This window comes from Penicillium macrosclerotiorum, assembly GCF_028827735.1.
Source record: "Penicillium macrosclerotiorum strain IBT 26536 chromosome Unknown utg000006l_segment0_segment0, whole genome shotgun sequence".
Taxonomy (NCBI): Eukaryota; Fungi; Ascomycota; class Eurotiomycetes; order Eurotiales; family Aspergillaceae; genus Penicillium; species Penicillium macrosclerotiorum.
This window is the reverse complement of record NW_026643085.1, coordinates 2666234-2687336: the sequence shown is the minus strand read 5'-3', so window position 1 is coordinate 2687336 and position 21103 is coordinate 2666234. Positions and strand designations below refer to the sequence as shown.

General features: G+C 49.8%; 9 protein-coding genes across 9 annotated transcripts; 5 read left to right on the top strand and 4 right to left on the bottom strand.

Annotated features, from left to right (window-relative positions):
* Nucleotides 1–2914: 2914 nt before the first annotated feature.
* On the bottom strand, nt 2915–4678 carry N7462_006241 (putative cyclopropane-fatty-acyl-phospholipid synthase; the record flags this gene model as incomplete). The annotated part of the gene is made up of 5 exons (XM_057077959.1): nt 2915–3124; nt 3192–3943; nt 4012–4282; nt 4330–4497; nt 4571–4678. The coding sequence occupies 5 exons, from the start codon at nt 4676–4678 to the stop codon at nt 2915–2917; spliced, it is 1509 nt and encodes a 502-aa protein (XP_056933539.1).
* A 555-nt stretch (nt 4679–5233) lies between these two features.
* N7462_006240 (uncharacterized protein) lies at nt 5234–6639 on the bottom strand (the record flags this gene model as incomplete). The annotated part of the gene is made up of 3 exons (XM_057077958.1): nt 5234–6024; nt 6089–6325; nt 6402–6639. The coding sequence occupies 3 exons, from the start codon at nt 6637–6639 to the stop codon at nt 5234–5236; spliced, it is 1266 nt and encodes a 421-aa protein (XP_056933538.1).
* Nucleotides 6640–7127: 488 nt separating this feature from the next.
* On the top strand, nt 7128–7821 carry N7462_006239 (tropomyosin; the record flags this gene model as incomplete). Its single annotated transcript, XM_057077957.1, has 2 exons — nt 7128–7145; nt 7294–7821. 2 exons carry the CDS (start codon nt 7128–7130, stop codon nt 7819–7821), a joined length of 546 nt encoding a protein of 181 aa, XP_056933537.1.
* A 396-nt stretch (nt 7822–8217) lies between these two features.
* On the bottom strand, nt 8218–8948 carry N7462_006238 (rRNA-processing protein RRP17; the record flags this gene model as incomplete). Its single annotated transcript, XM_057077956.1, has 2 exons — nt 8218–8697; nt 8769–8948. The coding sequence occupies 2 exons, from the start codon at nt 8946–8948 to the stop codon at nt 8218–8220; spliced, it is 660 nt and encodes a 219-aa protein (XP_056933536.1).
* A 212-nt stretch (nt 8949–9160) lies between these two features.
* N7462_006237 (Ac45/VOA1 transmembrane domain-containing protein) lies at nt 9161–10278 on the top strand (the record flags this gene model as incomplete). Its single annotated transcript, XM_057077955.1, has 5 exons — nt 9161–9255; nt 9312–9610; nt 9686–9790; nt 9838–10083; nt 10139–10278. 5 exons carry the CDS (start codon nt 9161–9163, stop codon nt 10276–10278), a joined length of 885 nt encoding a protein of 294 aa, XP_056933535.1.
* A 631-nt stretch (nt 10279–10909) lies between these two features.
* Nucleotides 10910–12058, top strand: N7462_006236 (uncharacterized protein; the record flags this gene model as incomplete). The annotated part of the gene is made up of 1 exon (XM_057077954.1): nt 10910–12058. One exon carries the CDS (start codon nt 10910–10912, stop codon nt 12056–12058), a length of 1149 nt encoding a protein of 382 aa, XP_056933534.1.
* Nucleotides 12059–13312: 1254 nt separating this feature from the next.
* N7462_006235 (uncharacterized protein) lies at nt 13313–14056 on the top strand (the record flags this gene model as incomplete). Its single annotated transcript, XM_057077953.1, has 3 exons — nt 13313–13437; nt 13560–13740; nt 13910–14056. The coding sequence occupies 3 exons, from the start codon at nt 13313–13315 to the stop codon at nt 14054–14056; spliced, it is 453 nt and encodes a 150-aa protein (XP_056933533.1).
* Nucleotides 14057–15531: 1475 nt separating this feature from the next.
* Nucleotides 15532–17848, top strand: N7462_006234 (uncharacterized protein; the record flags this gene model as incomplete). The annotated part of the gene is made up of 6 exons (XM_057077952.1): nt 15532–15621; nt 15766–15909; nt 15985–16330; nt 16399–17308; nt 17535–17778; nt 17828–17848. 6 exons carry the CDS (start codon nt 15532–15534, stop codon nt 17846–17848), a joined length of 1755 nt encoding a protein of 584 aa, XP_056933532.1.
* A 1183-nt stretch (nt 17849–19031) lies between these two features.
* N7462_006233 (EXS domain-containing protein) lies at nt 19032–20626 on the bottom strand (the record flags this gene model as incomplete). The annotated part of the gene is made up of 5 exons (XM_057077951.1): nt 19032–19105; nt 19219–19535; nt 19633–20318; nt 20433–20482; nt 20542–20626. 5 exons carry the CDS (start codon nt 20624–20626, stop codon nt 19032–19034), a joined length of 1212 nt encoding a protein of 403 aa, XP_056933531.1.
* Nucleotides 20627–21103: the final 477 nt, after the last annotated feature.

The following is a 21103-nucleotide window of genomic DNA, read 5'->3' as shown; positions in this document are numbered from 1 at the left end:
CTTTGAACTTTCTCCTGATAGATGCGCTGTCTGCCAACATCATATATGCACAGCCTGCGCTGTGATCACAGTTTCTGCCACAAGCAAGTTAGAAACATGTCAGCAAAATGGAGATTAGCATTGTAATGACTCATCAGGTACCACTGTGGCTGGTTGAGATTTGCAATCGTGCAAATTCCCCCTCCCGGGTCGTGTACTTTTGACTCCTCTTAGAACCTCGGTTACCGAGGCAGGTATTCGCATGGCTATTTTAACCCCAATGAAATTCAATAGTTCATTTCACTAGAATTAATAATCTCTTCATCTGAACCTTTGTATCTTCTCCCCCTTTGATTCCGTTGCTCTGAGTAACCAGTAAATTCTCTGTGAATAATAGCCAGTATAGGTGATGGCTTTAAACAAATTTTAAATTAGGTAAGTATAGAGGCTAACCTTCTACCTAAATCCTATATATTTTAAACTTTCCTATATTTGCAAGCACGCTGGCATCCTTTTTAGACCTATAAACAGCTATCAGCGTGTTTAGCTACTTATCTATCTAGGTCGACTATCTATCGAGTCTTCGCTAATTCTAGCTTGCTAAACGACTATCGAAACGCAAGATTCCTTTAGAATTAAACACTACTTTTGAATAACAGTATTTTGTATTAAAATAACGAAGAATTACTAATTTTTCTAGGATTTAAAAGTAGATATTCTCCGACGAGTGCTCGATTTAAAGAATAACGAATACTATGCCTAAATTGTTATGGAATAACCACATTTGATGTTATTCTGGTCGACCGGCTCGTTTCGGATACGAATCGTGCGAATGACGATAACTGTTCATGAAGGAGAACAAATTGGAATCGGATCCTTTTACAGTTATCCCTCCGGCAAGTAGCGGAATGACGACATTTAGGTTATAGAAAGAGAACCCCTCTCTCTCGAACTGAATCTCTTCAAGATTCAGTTATTGGAATGATACACTCTTATTCTCCTTCCGATTCCATCACGATTCTATATTGTATTCATCATTTTTTACCTGACCAACAGGTCGCTACGCTGCAAGTAGCACTCTAACAATTTAGTTGTTAGGGAAACACTATCGTGCGCTACTATATCTGGGTCCTAGGCGGTCAATGTGCCTGCTCATTGACATTGTGGTATTTTTGGCTCAACGTAGGAAACACGTGCCTAGGTGTGTTCATTAACACAAATAGTATTAGCGCTTTGCTTCCGAGGCCTATAAGCGTGATTCAATTAATAAGTAGATTTATATTCAAGATATTTCGTAGATAGTTTAGGGCGCTATCTCGCTTAGTAGTCGATCGAAGCTTATTATAATAGAATAGGAGGAATCTGACAGTTAGAAGCGAGGTTATACTATAAAATCCAATATAAACACTTTAGAAGAAGGTCTATTACCTATCTATAGGCCTAATATTGTCTTTTAATTAGCTAACGCTAGGATTTATATTATAAAGGTAATATAAGAGTAGTTTAGAATATATAGGGATTTAGGTAGAAGATTAGCCTCTATACTTACCCAATTTAAACCCTATTAAATCTATCTAGCGATAGTTAAGACTGAAGCTTTTTGAATTATATCCTAAGCTTATTAGTATAGGAAAGTCAAAGGAGGACTAGCGCTATTTTAGAAGGTGTATTATAGAAGCTTAATAGACATTAGATTAAAGGAAGATAGATAGGTTGATTTTAGGGATAGGAAGAATGTTAGAAGCTATGCGGTAGGCTAAAGGTTTTTATACAAAATATTAGTAGTTGCTAAGCGAGTTGGACCCTACCCGAATTTGAATTTTTTTACTAGAACTATATATCTAGAAAGATAGTAGTGTGGTGTGTAGTGTAACAGACATACGTATATATTGCAGTAGGGAAATGGCCAATACTAGGGAGACCTCTAATTGGAGCATATCTTTCTAGTACACAGTCTTTACAGGATATAGCTTCGCATCTCCGATAGGGAGAGAATCAACTTTCACACTCTCTTCGCTTCATCTGCTTCTGCTTTCCCTTCTGGGAGGCTTCCTCTATCGTGGTGTGTGGTGGTTTGTTGGTCTGTTCGTTGACCTATCTCATCCTGCCTGTTTTCTCAGGTTTGCCGTAGAGCGCCCTGGTTCAATATTTAATGTTAGGGTAGTGAAAGTGGGGACCGGTAAATACTTTTGAACACTATTGTATCTTCCGCTCTTAGGTCTTCATGTCTACAAATATACTACATGAACCCACACCCCACTTCAGCCTCTTTGACTCCAACACATGATGATGCGCTGCTAGTTTCCTCTTCATCATATCGATCCAATCCTAGAAAATGCTACATATAGAAATAACTCACGACCACGACTATCTGAATATACCTCGATGATGACGCTCACTTTCCTAAGGCTTTATCGAATTTCCATCTCGTTTTTTCCCCTCTAATTTACAATACAAGATGTTTTCTCCAATTGACCGAATATTGAGAATCCGAACAATCATGATCATTCATTTGGTATTAAAAAAATTTAAACCTTTAAGGGAAAGCCCTTTCTAAACAAACCCGAAAGAGGTTTCTGCATATCCTAAGCGACCAAATGAAAGGATGAAGGAAAACAACATATCATTCAGATAAGGGTAGCCGCCGGGGCATAAGCTTATACCATCGTATTTGATAACCCTACCTCAACCCCTCTCCACTAAATCATCCACCCCCTCCTAGGGATCCAACCTCACTTCTTTTTGTCGAAAGATTCGCTCTGGTTCATACTCGTATCATGCGTGTCTTGATAAGATTTTGTTTCGCAGCTGCAAAAGCCGTGTAATTCATGTAGTACACCGCATCATCTCTAGCCCCTTCCATTTCCTATAGGCTTCAGTCTGAAGTATTGGCAGACCAAGCCTGGTCATGGAAGATAAAAACCGAACCAAAGGCCTACAGGTCCTTCTTGATGATGTGGGCCTTAGGGAGAGTGCCGTTGGCACGCTGGATGGCGGCCTCGCGGGCTCCGGTGAGACCGAATTGGGAGTTGATGCCATCGATACGATGGGTGGAGTTGATGTTCTTGACGAGCGTGAGCTGCCAGCAGGTAGCACCACCCTGGCGGGAAGTGATGGTGGAGGCAGCAAGGAAGTACTCCCAGATCTAGGGATTGTTAATTACAACGTCGGATCATTGAATTGGGGGGTATGCAGGCGTGGAAGAAACTTACGCGGAACCATCTCTTGCCATACTTGGCCTCAACCTTGTCGCGGTTGCCCATCCAGTTCCGGTACCAGCGCCAGAGGGTAGCGGAATAGTGGACACCAATGGTGTCAACGCCCTTGATCTCAAAGCCGGCGCCCTCGAGACGGTCGACAACGAAGCCAAGGGGGGTGCTAGCGTCAGCACCGGGGAAGACGTATTTGTTCATGAACAGACCCCAGATAAGGTCCTCGTACTGCCAGGACTTACGGAGACCAGCAATCTGCAGGAAGAAGACACCATCGTCGTCGAGCATATCATAAACCTGGCTGAGGAAAGAACTGAAGTGGCGAACACCAACGTGCTCAGCCATCTCGAGACAGGTAATCTTCTGGTAGCCACCCTCGACACGAGGAGCATCACGGTAGTCGGAGCACAGAATGCGACTCTGGGATTCCTCAATGCCAGCCTTGCGGAGACCATTGTTACCCCATGCGGTCTGGTTGCGGCCAAGGGTGATACCAGTGACCTCAGCACCATAGTGGACGGACGCATACTTGGCAAGAGTACCCCAGCCACAGCCAAGGTCAAGCATCTTGTCACCGGACTGGATGCCAATCTTCTCACAGACGACAGCCAGCTTGTTGTCCTGCAATTCTTCAAGGGTCTCTTCCTTGTTGATGTCGCTAATAATGCCAGAGGTGTAGATCATGCGGGGGCCAAGGAACCAAGCGTAGAAATCGTCACCGCGGTCGTAGTGATCACGGACCTGCTCCTCGTCTAGATTGTGATTGGTCAGAGCCTCATTCACCAGAACAAAAGGGTCAATTCTAAAATTGATGACATACCCTGGGAACGAGTGTGCAGAAGCATCTCGGGGATGAAACCAAACAGGAAGTGCTTGAAGAGACCCATGGTGAACTTGAAGTTGGCCCAATCGTGGCGGTACTCAAGAGCTTCCAGAGCATCGCCCTTGAAGTCAACCTCGCCGTTAAAGTACTTCTCGTAGAAGACCTCCATGGGGATCTTGCTCTTGCCACGGTAGGTGGCACGGTCATGCTCGCTGTGGAAATGCAGGTAGTGCTCGACGGGGCGACCACAGTACTTGGCCTTCTCGGTCTTGCGGGGGAGATGGTGGAGGAGATGCTCCAGAAAGCCATGAGGACGGGGACAGTGGTGAAGATAGCAAAGAAGATGGTGGTGTAGAAACCGCCGCCGACCTGGCGAGCGAGGTACCAGGGCACCACGATCAGGAGAAAGATCATCAAGCCATTGGAGAAACTATCGCTGCCGGGCGAGTCCGCAGGGACGGGGGCATTTTTGATGGCCGGGTACTAGCATCAATGGGTCAGCGTTTGATGTCTCGGAGGTACTAGAGCTTCCAGGAGCTTGGGCCGAGCTACTTACTAGGGTGGTTGGAACACCGCAGTCGAAGGCAGGCTTGGTCTGCTCAGGCGCCGCCGGGGTTTCAATGAATTCGAAGTCCTCAGTGGACTCCGGATGGCGGGTCGTCATGTCTGCGAGATGGCGATTGAGAGGGGTGGGGAGGTAAAAAGGAGATGCCAGGGAGTAAATAATATCGTGGCAGTTCCGGGGCGGTGAAGTGCTTGGTGGTGCCTGGGTGCTCCGTGCGTCCAGCGAACCGAGGGAGCGTTCGAGGTTCCAGAGTTTCGAGGACTCGGGATGAGGTCAACGGCATTGGCCGGCGGGGCGGAGCTACAGACCACGTATACAACGACGGTGGCGCTACAATGGCGGCATGAAATCCCACAACCCGTCTCGGGATTCATTTCGTGCGTCCTCGCTGAGCGTGGGCTCCGAGCGATCTTCATGAGTGGGGACTCCTGAAACAGTACGATCCGCGGTTAGGAAGAATCCCTGCTGAGGAAGACATTCATTTCCATATGATACGCCAATAACCCGCCCAACCAACCGAATCCCCCCCAATTGAAGTCTATTCCAGACCCATAGTAGAAACAAAATGAATAGTAGACCGTCCGAATCAATCCAGGCTTCAAAATAAAGTATTGATAATTTCATAATAATGCACAATAGAGGTGTGTGGGTCCGTTACAGTGTCAGCTGAAAGCTCTCGGCATCCTCATCCTCCTCAAAGGTAGGCAGAGACTCCTCAAGTTCCCGGGATGCCGTAGCCTCATCGGGGATATCAAAACATCCGGCAGCTTTGCAGCGAGTCCACATATCCGATCCCAGGGGCGGCATGCCATACAGCTGCAGATAAGTTTCGGGAGACAACGCTGCCTGGGAGCTGGAGGCCTTCTGGGCAGATGCCTTGTTGCGTAGCGAAGACGAGACAGTGCGACCCTTAGAGTATCCTAGAGTCGTGTTGGAAGTCGCTGCCGCCGCCGTGGTGCGCATGGAGGAGGGATTGGTCGGTACCCGAGTCTTCTTCTTTGGCATCAGAGCAGATGCGGCAGACGCAGCAGATGCGACTCGAGACTTGGACACAGCAACACTTCGGGCCGGAACAGCACTAGCTTTCGGTGCGGCTAGAGCAGCGGCGGCCTCACGAGATCGAATAGTCGGAATCCTCGCAGCTCTGGTGGTGGTCGAAGGCCCTCGTAGGCGAGTAGCGAGTGAGTATTCCTTCATAGGCTGTGGGGCCTCATCCTCACTCGCGTCATTGAAACTGATATTATCCAGCTGCTTCATGATTGTCTCGTTGACCAGCTTGTCACACTGCGCTGAATCCTCCTGAAACTTGCGCTGCTTGTGGGTAAGGCCATCGCGGCCCACCTCCTGTCTTCCATAAACACTTTCCAAGCCCAGGGCCCGGTTCTTTGGTTGAAATTGCGGGAATGTTGTGTCGTATGTAATGTCATCGGGGAAATCTGGCAGGCCTATGAGACAGTCAGCGTCTGCCGCCCATCTAGATAAGCTATCTAGAGGCAAAGGAAGCCATACTTATAGCTTTCGGAGCCATGTATTCAATGTCCGGCACATCATCATGAACGGCTTCCGTGTACACCTTGGTTTGAGCCTGCTGGGATACTGGAGCAGCCTTCTTGATTTTTTGAGCGGTCGACATCCGCCGGTTTGTTTTCTCTGGTTTCAATGTTCCCCCGAACGGAGCTGGCGTCTGCAGGCCCTTAGCCTTCGCGTTCGTCGTCTTCATGCCTAGGGGAGCACGGTGCCTCGGTTCTACCAACTCAAGTCGTCAGTATCGTTCGTTTGAGCTCATCGCGTATTCTGTATTGGATGATTGAAGCTCTCGTACCCATCGGCGTAACGAACGCGTCCTTTCCGGGCTTTCCATTATCCTGACGATTTCCATTGCCCTTTCCTGTCCGTTTTCCAAATTGAAGAGGATTGTTCTCATCGTTGAGTGGCACTTTAAAGGGAGTTTTGCCGGGAGTCTTTGGGGGTAGTTTGTTGATACCCTGGTTCAAGGGCTTCCCAGCGGCGACGGTTTGATGAGTGTTCACCAGGTTTTCCTGGTCGCGGAGGGCCAGCATCGCGGCGGGCAAGGAAAATTATAGCGCATACACTGAGAATATGCCGTAGACAGAAAGACGGTGAACGAGAGAGGGTCTCGGGGTTTCGTCAGTCTCGTCGTGTACGAGCCGAACGAGTTCTAGAGTGGTGTCTGGCGGTTGCCCGTGGAGACCGGCGATCGGAGACATGTGATTGGGCGGTGGCCAGCGGCGGGGCCTTTTGTCTCTGTGTACGATACAGAGTACAGTGACCAGCACCCGATACACGGCAGGCACACAGTGCAGGTACCGGGTACTTTCGCCAATGCGGCTGGCACTGGCCAGAGCGGGTACCCAGTACACCCGATAGTCAGCAATTATTCTCCCCTTACCCAACACCACTCGCCCACTTCACGGCCTGAACACTCCCCTTCATCCGCTACTCTCCCATCGGCTCGCAGAGCGAAAGCCTATTGTTTCTTTTCACTGATACATATTCCTCTTCCCCTCTTTCTCTCAATTTTCTCAAAATGGACAAGATCAAGGAGGTGAGTTGTTTGGACCCCTGTTGACTTGGCGGGGTAGCTTGGACAAGCTGTGTCTTTCGTCCGCCCCTTGACCTGCATGTTCTCTCCATGCATCACGTTGTTCCATTCTTCGGTCGAGCCAGAATCATGCTAATCATTCGATCCCTAGCGCATGAACGCCCTCCGCGTGGAGGCCGACGAGGCTCACGACCAGGTTGAGGAGCTGAAGGCCAAGGTCAAGACTCTGGAGCAGGAGAACCTGTCCAAGGAGCAAGAGATCACATCCCTCAACCACCGCAATCAGCTGCTTGAGGAGGAGGTCGAAAAGGCCGAGACCTCTCTTAAGGAGGCCAAGGATGCCGCCAACCAGAGCGCCCAGCATGACACCCAGAACGAGGCCCTGCAGCGGCGGGTGCAGCTCCTTGAGGAGGAGGCCGAGGAGAACGACCGAACTCTGCGGGAGACAAACGAGAAGTACGATCCCATCCCCTTTATGTATCTTAAGAAACTCCAACTAACGTGTGTCATTGCTAGGCTCCGCCAAACCGACGTCAAGGCCGGACACTACGAGCGCAAGGTGCAGGCACTCGAGACGGAGCGCGACCAGTGGGAGTCCAAGTATGAAGAGATGGCCAAGAAGCACGCTGAGCTGCAGAAGGACCTCCACGAACTCGAGGTTTCCATCAGCAATGTTTAAACTGCGCAAGGTTGGGCGGGATCGCTCTGGGTATCGTGGATATCGTTGTAGGATGTTGGAAGACGTGGGGGTTGGATGCAGGCTACTTCTATTCCCAACTGTCTGCTTTTCATACTGTGACCAGCTGGGTTTCTTTTGCCCCTTTACCATGTTGTCGGGGACAGTGTCTCCATTAGCACTTATGTCATGTCTGTCGACTATGCAACCCTTCGCAAATTAATAGCCTTTGATTGTATGGCCATCACACCGCGAGGCATGAGTTTCTAGCCACTACAAGGCCGAGAAAAGAAATTTTTAGCGAGAAGGAACCCGCCTGTATTTGCAAGGTTTGGCACGTAAGGTATATGAAATATCTCTCGAACACAAGAATAACCAGCCCAGACGCCATTTTATCGATTACTTTTCCCGCCGTGCCTTGGCCTTCTTGGCCTTTGTCAAACGCTGCTTTGCGGCCGCAAGTTTGCGGTCTTGCTTGCTTTCGTATCGGAATTGCTTCTTTTTCTTCTTGGGCTTGTCTGTTGAGTATTTTCGCTTCTTGGTGGGCTTGGACTCTGGCTCAGTAGTCGAGTTGGCGGCGGAGTCATCCTTCTCATCCTCGTCCTGCGAGTCTTCACCCTGGATTGACTTGCGCAAACCTTCTCGAGAAGTATCCATTTCTTCCACTGTCACTGTGGTGTACTTGTCCTCGTCGATATATTCAGCCTCGTAATCTACCGCCGGCGGCTCTGGAATGCCTTCCCATTCATCGTTGTCGCTGTCATCCTCATCGGGATTTGAGTCACTGTTGTCACTGGCATCTTCTTCCTTGAGGAGCTTCAGTTGTCTTTGGTGCTCTTCCATCGCTTGTTTGAACTCCGCTGCCCGTTCTTCGCGCATCTAGAGTCGTCGAATTAGTCTATACGATGATGACAAACGAGAATATCATATCGAGGGAGCTGATGATATACCTTCTGGCGATCATGTCGCTTTTCCTCTTTGGCTCTTTTTTCAGCTGCCTCTTGGGCATGCTTAATACGTTGCAGCTTTCGCTTTCGGAATCCAGTGAGAAACTCATGGCGGGCGTCTGCATCAAAGCTGACCTCCTCAACTTTTGGCGCAACCTTGCGTCGTTTGGATAAAGGACCCATGAGGAGTGGATGAAGCAGTTCTAAGCGTAAATCAAATCAATAGCCTCGCGGCGCTTTGTCGCGGGAGTTGCGCTCTGGTGAAGTTGGGGAAAAAAAGTTGAATCTAAAGCTCCGGCACGGGTCCGGCCCGTCGACCGCCTCCGAGGCGGCCAAGTCGGACCTCCCGTTAGCAACATCATCCTCCACCCCAGCACATCCGCAGCCCAAATACAATGTATCTGAGCAGATTCGGGCTGCTCGCCCTTGGGGCAGCTGCTGTCGATGCATTTCGGGATACCTCTCCATTCTTTCTTGCTTCCACTTCTGAGTATGTCCGGGTGAACCCCTTTGAAGCTACGGCCAGCTAACCACTCCTGCTCCTAGGGTCCTAGTGAACTCCGCATATATCCAGTCCAGCGCTTCTCTGTTCGATCAGCTCTCCTCCTCCCTTAGCGCCTGTCCGTCTGAGTACTATGTCGTTGTCAACCAACCGGGTGTTCACAGCTCCGACTTCACGACGCGCAAGTCGGCACCCCGCCTCGGCGCGAAAATGCTAGGCAAGGACAAGTCTATCCGATCAAGGATGAGTGTCAATGAAGTGACCGGGCTTCTGGAAGCCAAGCAAATTATGAGTCTGTTGGAGACTAATTGCGGGGCTCAGACTACCGTTATCGACGGTTCTTGTGAGTTGCCATCGTGGCCCGTTGTGGATGTGGCAAGTACCAGCTTATGGGTGGATACTAACGATTGCAACCAAGCCGGGTCATACCCCTCCTATTTCGAGGCAGGCCCTCGCATTATCGACGTTGAGTTCCCCATGCTCTCGCTGGGCTCAGACCGCGCCAGTCAGCTTTCTGATAACGGTACGCAGCTATGCGATCATTGGACAGAGCTTGCCTAATATTCTTAGATGGCCTCATCGCCGATATCATCGACCGAATTCCTTCCTCCTCCAAATACACTCTCCTTTTTGTCACCTCGCCACGAGAGTTCCCGGAGACTGACTCCGTTGTTTTTGACTCCTCCGAGGACGCTTATCCCGAATCTGTCCGCATGGAGCTCAAACGCGACTACTCTTCTCATTCCTATTCTAGCTCATCTGATTCACCCGAGAAGAACAAGTCCTTGTTCGATGAGTACCAGTACTTCACTCCTGGTTCGTATGCTCCACGGGTTTCCTCGAACGTTCCTTTATACTAACCGCTTCACAGGCATCTTCATGGGCTTCATGGCTTCTTTCCTGTGTCTTGTGATTCTGTATATTGGTATTAGTGCTCTGAGCAGTCTTCAGGTTCCCTATGCTGCATTTGAGAAGGACACATCTGCTGCGATGCAGAAGAAGCAGCAGTAGCGGGGAACGTATCATTGACTGAGGGCGTTGAATACTAGACCCATGCCTTGCTCAATGCATGTTACAATTACTTTTGTTCATTATTTTCGGATTCAGGGGCACAATCTAGTTGTCTTTTTGTATGATATATCACACAGCCATTTCTGGTAGAATCCATCATGTGACAATGTCTCGGGCCTCAGGCTTCAGGCTCGTAATTTAGCGCTGTGACTTGGCGCTTTTTGGCTTCCTTCGGACTCTCGCTTACAAGAACCATTCTCTTTTCCCTCTTCCCCCCCTCCACAATCTCCTGGACAGTCATTGCCCCCTGTTGGGAGACAGTCATTCGTTTACCTGCAGCCGTCAAAGGGGTGCCCCTGAAACCCAAGCCTCAATCAGCACCTGAAAGTGCCGATCCCCCGGACTTGCTTAGGAACAGTGCTGGTCAGCCATCTAACTCCCTGAGGCGAGTGACGGTAGTTCTTAAGGGCACAGCCGTGGATTCCACTAGTCTTGGATTAGATTGACCTCAAACAATCCGCCGTCTTTGTGTGTACACCTTCACTCGACCCCTCGACTACCCCGGTTGACCCGCTGTGGAGAAGAACCCTGTTGATTTGGATTCGGCCACTTTCTGAGAATCGTGGGCACCATGCGGTTCCTACCAGGAAGGCATGGGAAAGCCCAGCCATCGTTCATGCTAATTCTGATCCTTTTGATCGCCATTGTTGCTCGGGTTTCTGCAGAACCAGCAGGCGATGCGACAACGACCGACGCTGCAGACGCCGCCCAGACCACCGACGATCCCTCCACCACTGATAATGCCGCTAGCGCAACCACGACCTCGTCCGAGTCCTCATCAAGCTCAACATCGGAATCCACATCTAGTTCATCTTCGACGTCCAGCACTTCTACCAGCATGGATTCCACGACGACTTCCTCGTCCTCGTCGTCCTCTTCCACGTCCTCCACGTCCTCCACGAGCGACAGTACCACCACAACCTCGTCTGTTTCCACAACAACGGCATCAACATCATCGTCCTCCACTTCCACGGCCGCCGCCATCGTGACTGTACCCCCCACCGCGAATGCGCCTTACATGCAAACGTCGAATACACCCGAAGGGACCGTCTTCATTGCTGTCGGCGCCATCCTGGGCTTCATCGGGCTCGCTGTTTTGGCCTGGCGCGGAATGGTCGCATGGTCAGTAAACCGCTCCGTGCGGCGCGCTGCCCTAGCATCCTCAGAATCAAAGCGACTCTTGCGCAACAGCCGGAAGAAGCGATCTACAGTCTATTCCGCCGCCCCCGCCGCCGACGTCTCGCTAGAAAAGCTTGGTGCGGCAACTCGGGCAAGCTACAAACCTTCTAAGCGAGTGCCCAGCTCGAACAGTGGGCTGTTCTTTTCGCCTACTGCTGGGGGTGCTGGATCGCACCACAGTCTTAATAACTCAACCGGGAATCGTGCCTCGACCTATCTCCCTCCTGGATACTACACTGCTGCGGGAACTTCTACGCCAAACAGAGAAGCCAGCGGTTCGCAGGCCAACATTTATTCCCCGACCGCCGGTCTCTCCTCCCCTCCAGGATACCCTCCCAGTTCGCCATCTGTTGCACCTACTAGTGGCTATCACGAGACTTCACATGCACGTCACTCCTACGTTGGTGCATCGACAAGCTCGTTGAACCTGAGCCAACCACCACAAGGTCGCGCCCCAAGCGCCTATCTTGAAGACCTGTTCGAAAGCCATACATCCCCTCGTCAATCCGACTCTGGACACCGACCTTACTCAGGTCGCTGATGGTCGAGAATCAAGATGTGCTTACGACGAGGATGAGCTGACGGAGTATTGTTTTTCAAGTAATGGATTTCCATCTGTGTCCAATTTTGTTCCCTTGAATCTTTTTTCTCTTGTTCTATATTCCCCCATATCTCTTCTATTTCTCTCTGCTTTCCGACGCTGGCGTTTTTCTTTTTTTCGGAGCCTCTGAACATTTATGTGCATTCGTGGACCGGACCTTGCTCTACGTTCCATTGTTGTGTTGTTATTGACCATCATCACATATCATCTTTGCGTGTTAAACATTGAGTTGCCGTTTAAACCCTGCATGGGAAGTTAATTTTCTGCATTACTGTATTCAATCTGTTACCAGTTGTCCAGTCAAAGTAGATAGTAGGAAGGCGCCTTTGAGAGCCATATCAGGATAACGTATCCCAATTTTCATCTCGTTCAACTCGTATCCGTAAAACTTTCCCCCATATCTGACGAGACTCAGAAGCGGCGGTCTCAGTAGGTCAATAATTTCAGCCAGACGTGCTCTGGTGCCAGACCCTTTGTTGAGAGGATAGCGGCCAAGAAACAAGTAGTCACCCTTATATATGTTCCATATCTATATATTTTATCAATACTCGAACTATAAGACATTTCTATGACCAAAGACAGAAGAAAAAGCAGACCTACGAGGACTCCAAGATTCCAGATACCAATCGGATAATTTCACTCTATAGCCAACCGTCAATACCTGCTTTCCAAGCAGGTTTTTTTTTTTTTTTTGGTTCGACTATCCCCCAGAGGGAGATTAGGTTGACCGAATACATGTTTCAGGGCTATGGAGATCTCCAATCGTGGTTCTTTGTCCTCAATTCTTCGGGACCGGTTTCAAAGAAAGAAACCTCGGCTCCTCTGCTATTTTGGACTTGACCATCAGACTCGAAGATCCAAAAGAGATGCCGGTGTCTTTTTTGAAAAGGAAAAGGAAAAGGAAAAGACCCAGCTCAAACAGACGTTGGAGTCTGGAAGTACACAAGACTTGCACTGGATCAGATAGCATAAACAAAGCAGGAACCTAACACAACCCCATTCAAGTCAAATCTTTTCTTTCAAAGTTAGCGAGTTCTATGATTTTTTACATGAGATAGTTTGTCTCTTTGAGCTCATCACAATGTTCATTGATTTCCAAAGAGATAATGGGACGAAAGCACTGGTAAAGGGTGGCCTAGATCGAGGAGTCTTGTTCTGCGTTTTTTAAAACAAACTGCCCACCCAACTTTGAGGATGTTCAAACTACCTAGTAGATTCCCACGAATTTTCGGTGTTCGCTATCTCTATGGGCCATGGCTTGCGTTGGTAAGAGGCCAGTACCGTCAGCCCTCTTCATGGGCGCTTCTGAATCATCGGAGGTAAGTGAACCCCCCAAACGAGCGGACATCCAGGACTACAATGCGAGGGTTTGTGAAGCAAACGCTCGGAAATTGGTCGAATCGAGAGCGAAGGTGAGAGAGTTGTCCATATTGCTAGGTAGATTATCACCACCTCCTGAAGAGTACCGAGCGGGTGCCATGAAGCCTCTCCCTAAATGGGACCACCTTACGAAGCTCGCCGATCTAAGAATCAAATTCACAGGGTTTCCGCTGTCCAAACTCCCACAACGGTGGCATCGATGCTTGAGTCAATTTCTTGGTCCTCGAGGAGGAGCAGAAAAGGTAACTCCAGACATTTTGATATTTCCTGGTCGTATTTCCTAACAGTAAGCCTATAGAAATTTGGTGGCCCGGTGACATCTGCTCACATCCGGTATGTTTGAGGAAAGACCCTCTTCGCTGAGTCTCGATTTTGGAATCATTGTTCTAACTAGCTCTTAGGTACCGTAAGAACAACCCCATTCATCAATCTCACCACAACCCTCGGGACAAAGAGTATGTAGTGACGGTGCGTATTAGGGTAAATGGAAAGCAGCGAACTTGCCATGTCTACCGCGACGGCACCGGGACGGCTCATAAATATGACAAGAAGCACTGAATTCTATGGCCTGAGTGGCTTGCCAATGGGGTTTAGATTTAGAAGCTTGTGCAGAACTTGGCATCGAAGTTCTGTTGGGCCATGCTGGGAGGACAAGGGACTGAGAGAAGATGAAACCGATTTTCTAAGTTTAGGGCAAGGGCTTGTTTCTGAAACGGGGGAGTTCGTCATGTGCTAGGGTATAATAGAGAAACTCGAAAAGATTAGATAAATTCTTTTCCTATCATGGAGAGGTTGGGTTGAGCTAACCAACAGGTGGAGTATCTATGCCTCGGTTTGCGCGCGGTTGTCGTTGTTTCACCCAGAATATCCCACGTATTGGCTTTTCTACTTTTTTTCCTATGTCATCATCGCTGGACTTTTTGGCCTATCCCGATATCTATTATTTGATTCTTAGAATAGACTGTCTTTCTAGTGAAATCATTCGTAGGCTTTTCAGATTTGAGGGTAGGTACTAGTTGATGTGCTAAGGTCGAGCCCCGGGCCGTTAACCGATCCCGGGCGACAACCTTGCACCACGCTATGCCGTGGATGGGGCCTAGATTCGGGATATATTCAGGTTCACAGTTATTGTATACTGTTGGGTAGCAACCTATCATCCTTGTAGGATTTCTGCTGAGTGCTTCTATTGTCCCTTCCCTAGCTTCGACCCAATGTCACCCGCTGGAGTGGGGAAGGGATGGATTCTAGCCTCGACAATCGTGTGGGGTTTCCCAAATGCAGGCCCCTGAGGGGGCCATCTAGCTTTCTTCATGTACTAACAGCGGCAAGACCAATCGTCGTTTTACCGCCTTGCTGGGGATTTGAATGGACTGACTTGCCGATATGTGGTTCTGTTATGAGTGGGGGAAGGGAAGCTGTTCGCAACCGTTGTCGTAGGCAGGACTCCAAGATGACGGGCAGATACCCCCTTAATATATGATAATAACCCCACCTTGATCTGTTGATCGGGTAGCCTGAATGTAGAAGCCAACGATGATCTCAGATTCAACCAACAGCTGCACGGCTGGTTTTCGGCCTCGCAGTTTGGGGTCGGAGAGCTTCTCGGTATCCCCCAGGACCCTGTCGCAGTACATCCACGAAATCTGCCAACACGTTCTCGCAATAGGCCCGGGAAGGAGGAAACAGGAAATAATTCAAGACAATCTAGCAATCGGCCTTTTTTTTCCAGGGTCCTGGAGGCGCTGTTGACGCCCACGGAGATCCCTATAGCAGCCGAGATATAACCTGTTGGTGACGGGATCCCGTTTAGCGCCGACGCGGCCCCGGCCTCGCTTTCTCCTACAAAAACGGGCGACATTTAACCAGAAATATTGAGATTGAAGAAATCTTTTTGTGTTCACCCTCGTAATCTTGTAGGATCGTTTAAAGGAGTCTTTTCTGCTCGGGTTCCCGCTATCCCAAGTTCACTCTCTTCGTTCCTCCCCCGGTTCCGGAGCCAACACTCTGTGCATTAGCCCGCCATTCAACCCAACATGGCACCAGAGGGGGACCCTACCGTGATTCTCAGATCTCGCTTTGCGGATCTGGGGTCCCAGGAGAAGGAGAGACAAAACCTGATTGACGTAAGTTTGAGTCATTGTGTCGAGAGAGAGAGAGAGAGCCAAGCAGCCCGATCGGGGAGTATACACAACTCCCCCAATCATCGATCTCGGAACTCCCTTTTCCCGCCTTACATACCGCGAGGGCTAACTGGAGCTGGATTGCAGGAGACCTTACGAGTGATGGAAAACCTCGAGACACATGTAAGGCAAATCGAGTTAGAACTGGACCATGAGCGAAGCTGGCGCCTGTCCTACCGTGACAACATGGATGATTTGGTTCGGCGGCGGGAGGACATCAAGACTCTGATAGTAAGGATATGCACTCAAAACAACGCCTTGGAACACAATAGAGCAAGGATCTGACCTTCGTTTCCTCGACTCCAGTCCAAGCATTCTTTTGTGGCCGTTTTAGTAGATGGAGATGGCGCCCTCTTCCTGGATGAGCTTCTCCAGAGGCCCAAGGAGGGTGCCAACGAGGCTGCCCGGCGGTTAGAACATGCCGTGAAAGAAGCCCTACGAGGCAGTCTCGATCTTGATCCCGATAATCTGACCATCGTCATCCGGATCTTTGCTAATATCAACAACCTCACCAAGACGATGCACCTCAAAAACATCATTTTATCTCACAGTGACATGTATATCTTTGCCGAAAACTTTACGACCAGCCGGGGCGAATTCGACTTCATTAATGTCGGGCCGGGGAAAGAGAATGCCGATTCTAAGATTAAGAGTGAGCTCTATACCTCATCCGTCCTTCTACTTAGCCCTGAGTTGCTCCTAACTTGTTTGTTCTCCCAGAAATGCTTCATCATTATTATAACAACTTCCAGTGCCGCAAGATCTTCTTCGTCGGCTGCCATGACCCTAGTTATCTGAATGAACTTCAGCAGTATAAAGGCGACAACACCGAGAGTCAAGAGCGTATTGTGCTTGTTGAGACAACTCCAGCACACCTTTCATTTCGGTCATTGCTGCCCTTCCAGATGATTCGATTTGATAATGTCTTTCGCCCTGATCCTCTCACCACCTCGCCCACCTCCTCCTCAATGGACGGATTTCTTGCAGCGCCCTTCAATACTCCCTTCAGCACGCCTTTCAGCACCCCGTTCAACATCCCCTTCGATCCCGCTCCCGGTCGTCCCTCTCCAAGGAACCTCTCTCCGCCAAGTATCATGTCCCGGACCGGCTCTCTGGACAGCCGGCCCAGAGCAAGCTCAATCGGCACGGATTTCGACGAAGACAGTGGCGTATCCCTAGGGTTCTCCCTCCCCTATCCCATTGTAGTCTCTCGCCCCGACTCGCCCAGCAAGATCACGACCTCAAATACCAAGAAGGAACCGCGCGTGATTGAATATAACAAAGATGGCCTGCGCATCGACCCGCCTAACAAGAAGCCTTCTGATCAAGCCACCTACGAGAGCTACCAGAAGAAACTGAAGAACCTCGTCGGGCACAAGGGCTTCTGCAACTGGAAGTACCTGCGCGGGTACTGCAAGCGTGGCATTCACTGTGTTATGGAGCATGACACACCGCTGAACGAGGGCGAGATCGTCGTGCAGCGCTACAAGGCACGCTTTGCCCAGTGCGATAATGGGCCCAGCTGCAGCGAGTTCGATTGCCTATTCAGCCACCACTGCCCGTATGAACCGTGTACGAATGTTGATTGCAAGTTTGCTCACCACCTGTCCGGACGTGATCGCCAGCCACAGTAAGTAGTAGCTACTCTTCTCCCTTCTCTTCCCCGGAGTGTACAGCTCCCGACACAAGAGGTTTTCCCGGACACTGAAACTAACTTAATTCCAGTGAACGATGGGTAGAAGGCGAAACTAAACCAATACTCCCGACCTTCCCACCACCACCACCATCATCATCCATGCCCCAAAATATACCGCAGGCGATGCCTCAGACGAACTCTCAAACTATGCCGCAGACAGCGCCCCAGAGCCTGTCACAGAGCATGCCGCAGAACATGCCACAAAGTATGCCACAGATTATGTCACAGAGTATGTCACGGAGCCTGTCACAGGGTATGCCTCAGACCATGCCTCAGACCATGCCTCAGACCATGCCTCAGACCATGCCTCAGACCATGCCTCAGAACATGCCACAGACTATGCCGCCGGCCGTGCCGTCTGTGCCCGCTATCCCAACCATCCTGAAGTAGGGAAAGGACTTAAGGTAGGTATAGCGAAATAATAATCGAAATATCTCTATTCCATGTTACAAGATTTTGGAGATTGAAGATTGAATTGAAACTTATATTTTTGACCCCAATGGAAAGCTTTCGATCCCCGAGTCCATATTTCTTACTCCCTTATATCCCCCCCCCCCCCCTTCTCCACCCCCAACCTTGGTCTGCTTTTCCAACAACCGCAGACTGGACTTTCTAATCCATCCGTTCCTTTTTATAACTATAATGACCCTCCCCCCCTACCACTAAACCAGGCACCATCAACTGTGGCCCACCCGCCTTCTTTCCTTTTTATATATATAGACAGCCCTTTTGTTCCCTCTCCATTTGTTTCTGATGGATTTGTTGACTTTTGGATTTCCGGATTATATGCTCAGATAATCTGGTACTTAATGAGGTTTCTTTTTAATAGAAACACGATCGAAATATGAACCTCCGAAAAGAAAAATACAGATTATTACAAATGCACGATTTCCTTTTCCTTTGAAACCAAAAGAAAGGTAGAACCACGTAAAAGACAAAAACAAGTCCCCATTAGCAAAGAACAATGGCTGTTCTGCGGATCAATATTGTACATGCCGGTTTTTGGAAAATAAAAAAACCTGCTCCGAGCAAAAGCGCTGAAGTCACACGAAAAGAGAAAGAGCAAAGGGAATAGTGAATATGTACACGAAGCTCAAGGGCAATGCATCAATGGTTGTGCCACAAAGTGACAAGACGACGCAGTAAGCCCCCAGCCATAAAGGAAGAGCAGGAGAGCCACGAGGGGCTTATGGAGAACCCATTCCCATGCCAAAAATCCAGTCCGTGGCATGGAAAGACCACAGGGCTTATCATCACCTCTGAGACCACTCAGGAGTCGGAAGAGATGAAAGTCCGGTGAAAGGGCATGTAGAGGCGGTATGAGAATCAACAAGAAAATGGGGGAGGGGGGCAGGCATAAACCAAAAGGCAGGCAGAGACACCCAAGTGGCGCGCATTCCTGACACCAAGTAAAACCAGAGATCCGGGGTCGCATATCTAAAACCGTTCTAAACAGTAGGGAATGGTATGACGTAGAAAATTCATCCAAAAAGACGGGGTAGAAGTAGGCAAATGTTCCTGAAGGGAGAATGTGGAGGGGAAGAGCGGGAAGGAAGGTTCAATGACCGATGATAATGAAGTTGTGTGTCATGCTCATTCCAGGAACTGCTGCTTAAACCAAAGGTAAAGGAACACGGGAAAATAAAAAAGTTGCCGTTTAGTCCGCGTCGAATTTATGGTTGTACTCGCCAAGCAGGACATCGTCTGGGCCAGGCCCGTGGGTGTTGCGGACTGTTTCACAAAGTACGGGTCAGTCAAATTCAACAGAGCGCAAATCGACGCTTGTCGGCCATTCTATATCAGGAAGGGGGAGGGGATAAATGCATAGAAAAGGTGAAACATACTCCACTCGGCCTCGACTCGGAAGAACACCCACATCCAGCGACGTGCCACTTCCAAGAACATGAGGACAAACAGGCCACTCTCGGTTTCGGAAAGCCATGCGAGACCCGGTAACACGCGCCACAGCCACGAGAATCGGAGGAGCAAGTCCGCCACGATGACGTAGTGATACAACCGAGGGGAAGAAAAGTAGCGGTGTCGTCGCAAGCCGTACGGGTGGCCTCTATCGAGACGCTCGGGGGAAAATAGCGTAAGATCCCAATCTTTCACGACATCCCACCAGAATGAGTAGCCCGAGTTAATGCATGAGAAGAGAAAGCTAAGTAAATTCGCGTCAGTCGAGAAGGAAACTAGTGAAGAGAAAGACTCGGAAAGTTTTTTATAAAAAAAAAAAGAAAAAAAAAGAAAAAACTCACAGGAGACGCGTGATGGTCACCTCCCCGATCCCGTGGAATTCCAACGGGCTGTAGTTGCGCAGCTTCGCGGCCAGATAGATGACCGGAAATGTGGTTGAATACTTTAGCGCGTTGGCCAAGTGTTGGTTGCCCTTATTAGGGTCTCGCCGTGAAACAGTCCGCCGAGCCCGCACATACTCGATCAAACACTGGCGAAGCCGAATCACACTGGGAACCGCCACGATGATCGGCACAATGAAGTCCTTGCCACATTGGCGATTTGGTTTGGAGGTCGCGGCCAGACCGTCGGTGAAGAACATGCAAAATGAGATGTACAAGTCGCCCAGGATACGAGCGTAACTGGTCAAAGCATCGGCCAACAGGATATCCCCGAACTTGCCATCTTGCGATTCTGCCAGCCCTCCGATGGCCACCCGTTTCAAGGTCAAGAGAAATCGAATTCGGCCGGCCCGGGAGATACGGTTGAAGGGCCAGATCAAGATGAGCAGGAGGATGATGAAGACTGATTGCGGGATGAAGTCGAGACGCTCCACCAATTCCGAATTGCGATGAGTCGCAATCCAAAACACGATCAGCCAGAGGGTGAGAGGGATGGTGAAGAAGGTGGCGAGACGATAGACGGCAGCATGATGCGATCGTTGGGCGGATGAGGAGCGAGACGGGTATCGAATGAGCGCAGGAACGTCCTATGGAAGCGGACAAAAGCTGGTCAGTTTCCTCCTTTGATGGGATTGGGATTTGCTCAGACAGGATCGGGAAAACATGATCGTAGCCGAGATTGAATCATATCCACCACTCACAATGTTGGCTTTGGCCAGGTAGTGAAGGTTGATCCCCCATCCCCAGAAACCTGAGTGACGATTTGAGATTAGCCACGAAGCGATCCAAATCGGACAAAGTCGACCTTACCTGCAACCAAGACGGCGGCTATACGGATAGGGAAAGGGAAAATCAGCCCAAAGCTGTCCAGTTGGGCATGTTGGTCTGGACCCATTATGCCATGGATCAAGGATCAGGGGAAGGGCGGAGAGGCGGAGGAGTCGTCGGCGGCGGAGTCTCGGGATATCGGGAAGGCGGAAGTAGGGGAGGAGGGGAGGGGCTGAGAGCGGTGGAGAGGACAAGGCTGAAGATATCAGGAACAGCGACCCCGTGGGGGAGGGGGAGGGAGCAAGAGGATGAGAAGAAACGAATGACTAGGGGTGAGTTTGGCGAGGTTGGAAGTTTTTCCCTGGCTGCTTTCAGAGAGGTTATTAAGCGTCCACGTCGGCGGAGAGGCCGGCGAGTGGGCGCGGTGGAGCCCAGGGGTCTTCAAGCCCTCCAGTGGTCTTCGAGGGCCTGGAACTCCACTGGGCTTCGCAGGCTATTACGCTGGACTAAGGGACCTACAGAGAGGGGCTCAGGAGAGATATAATTAGAGACTCCCATCATTGGGCCGCTCGATTATTGGTGGTGACGGAATAGTTCACTCAAG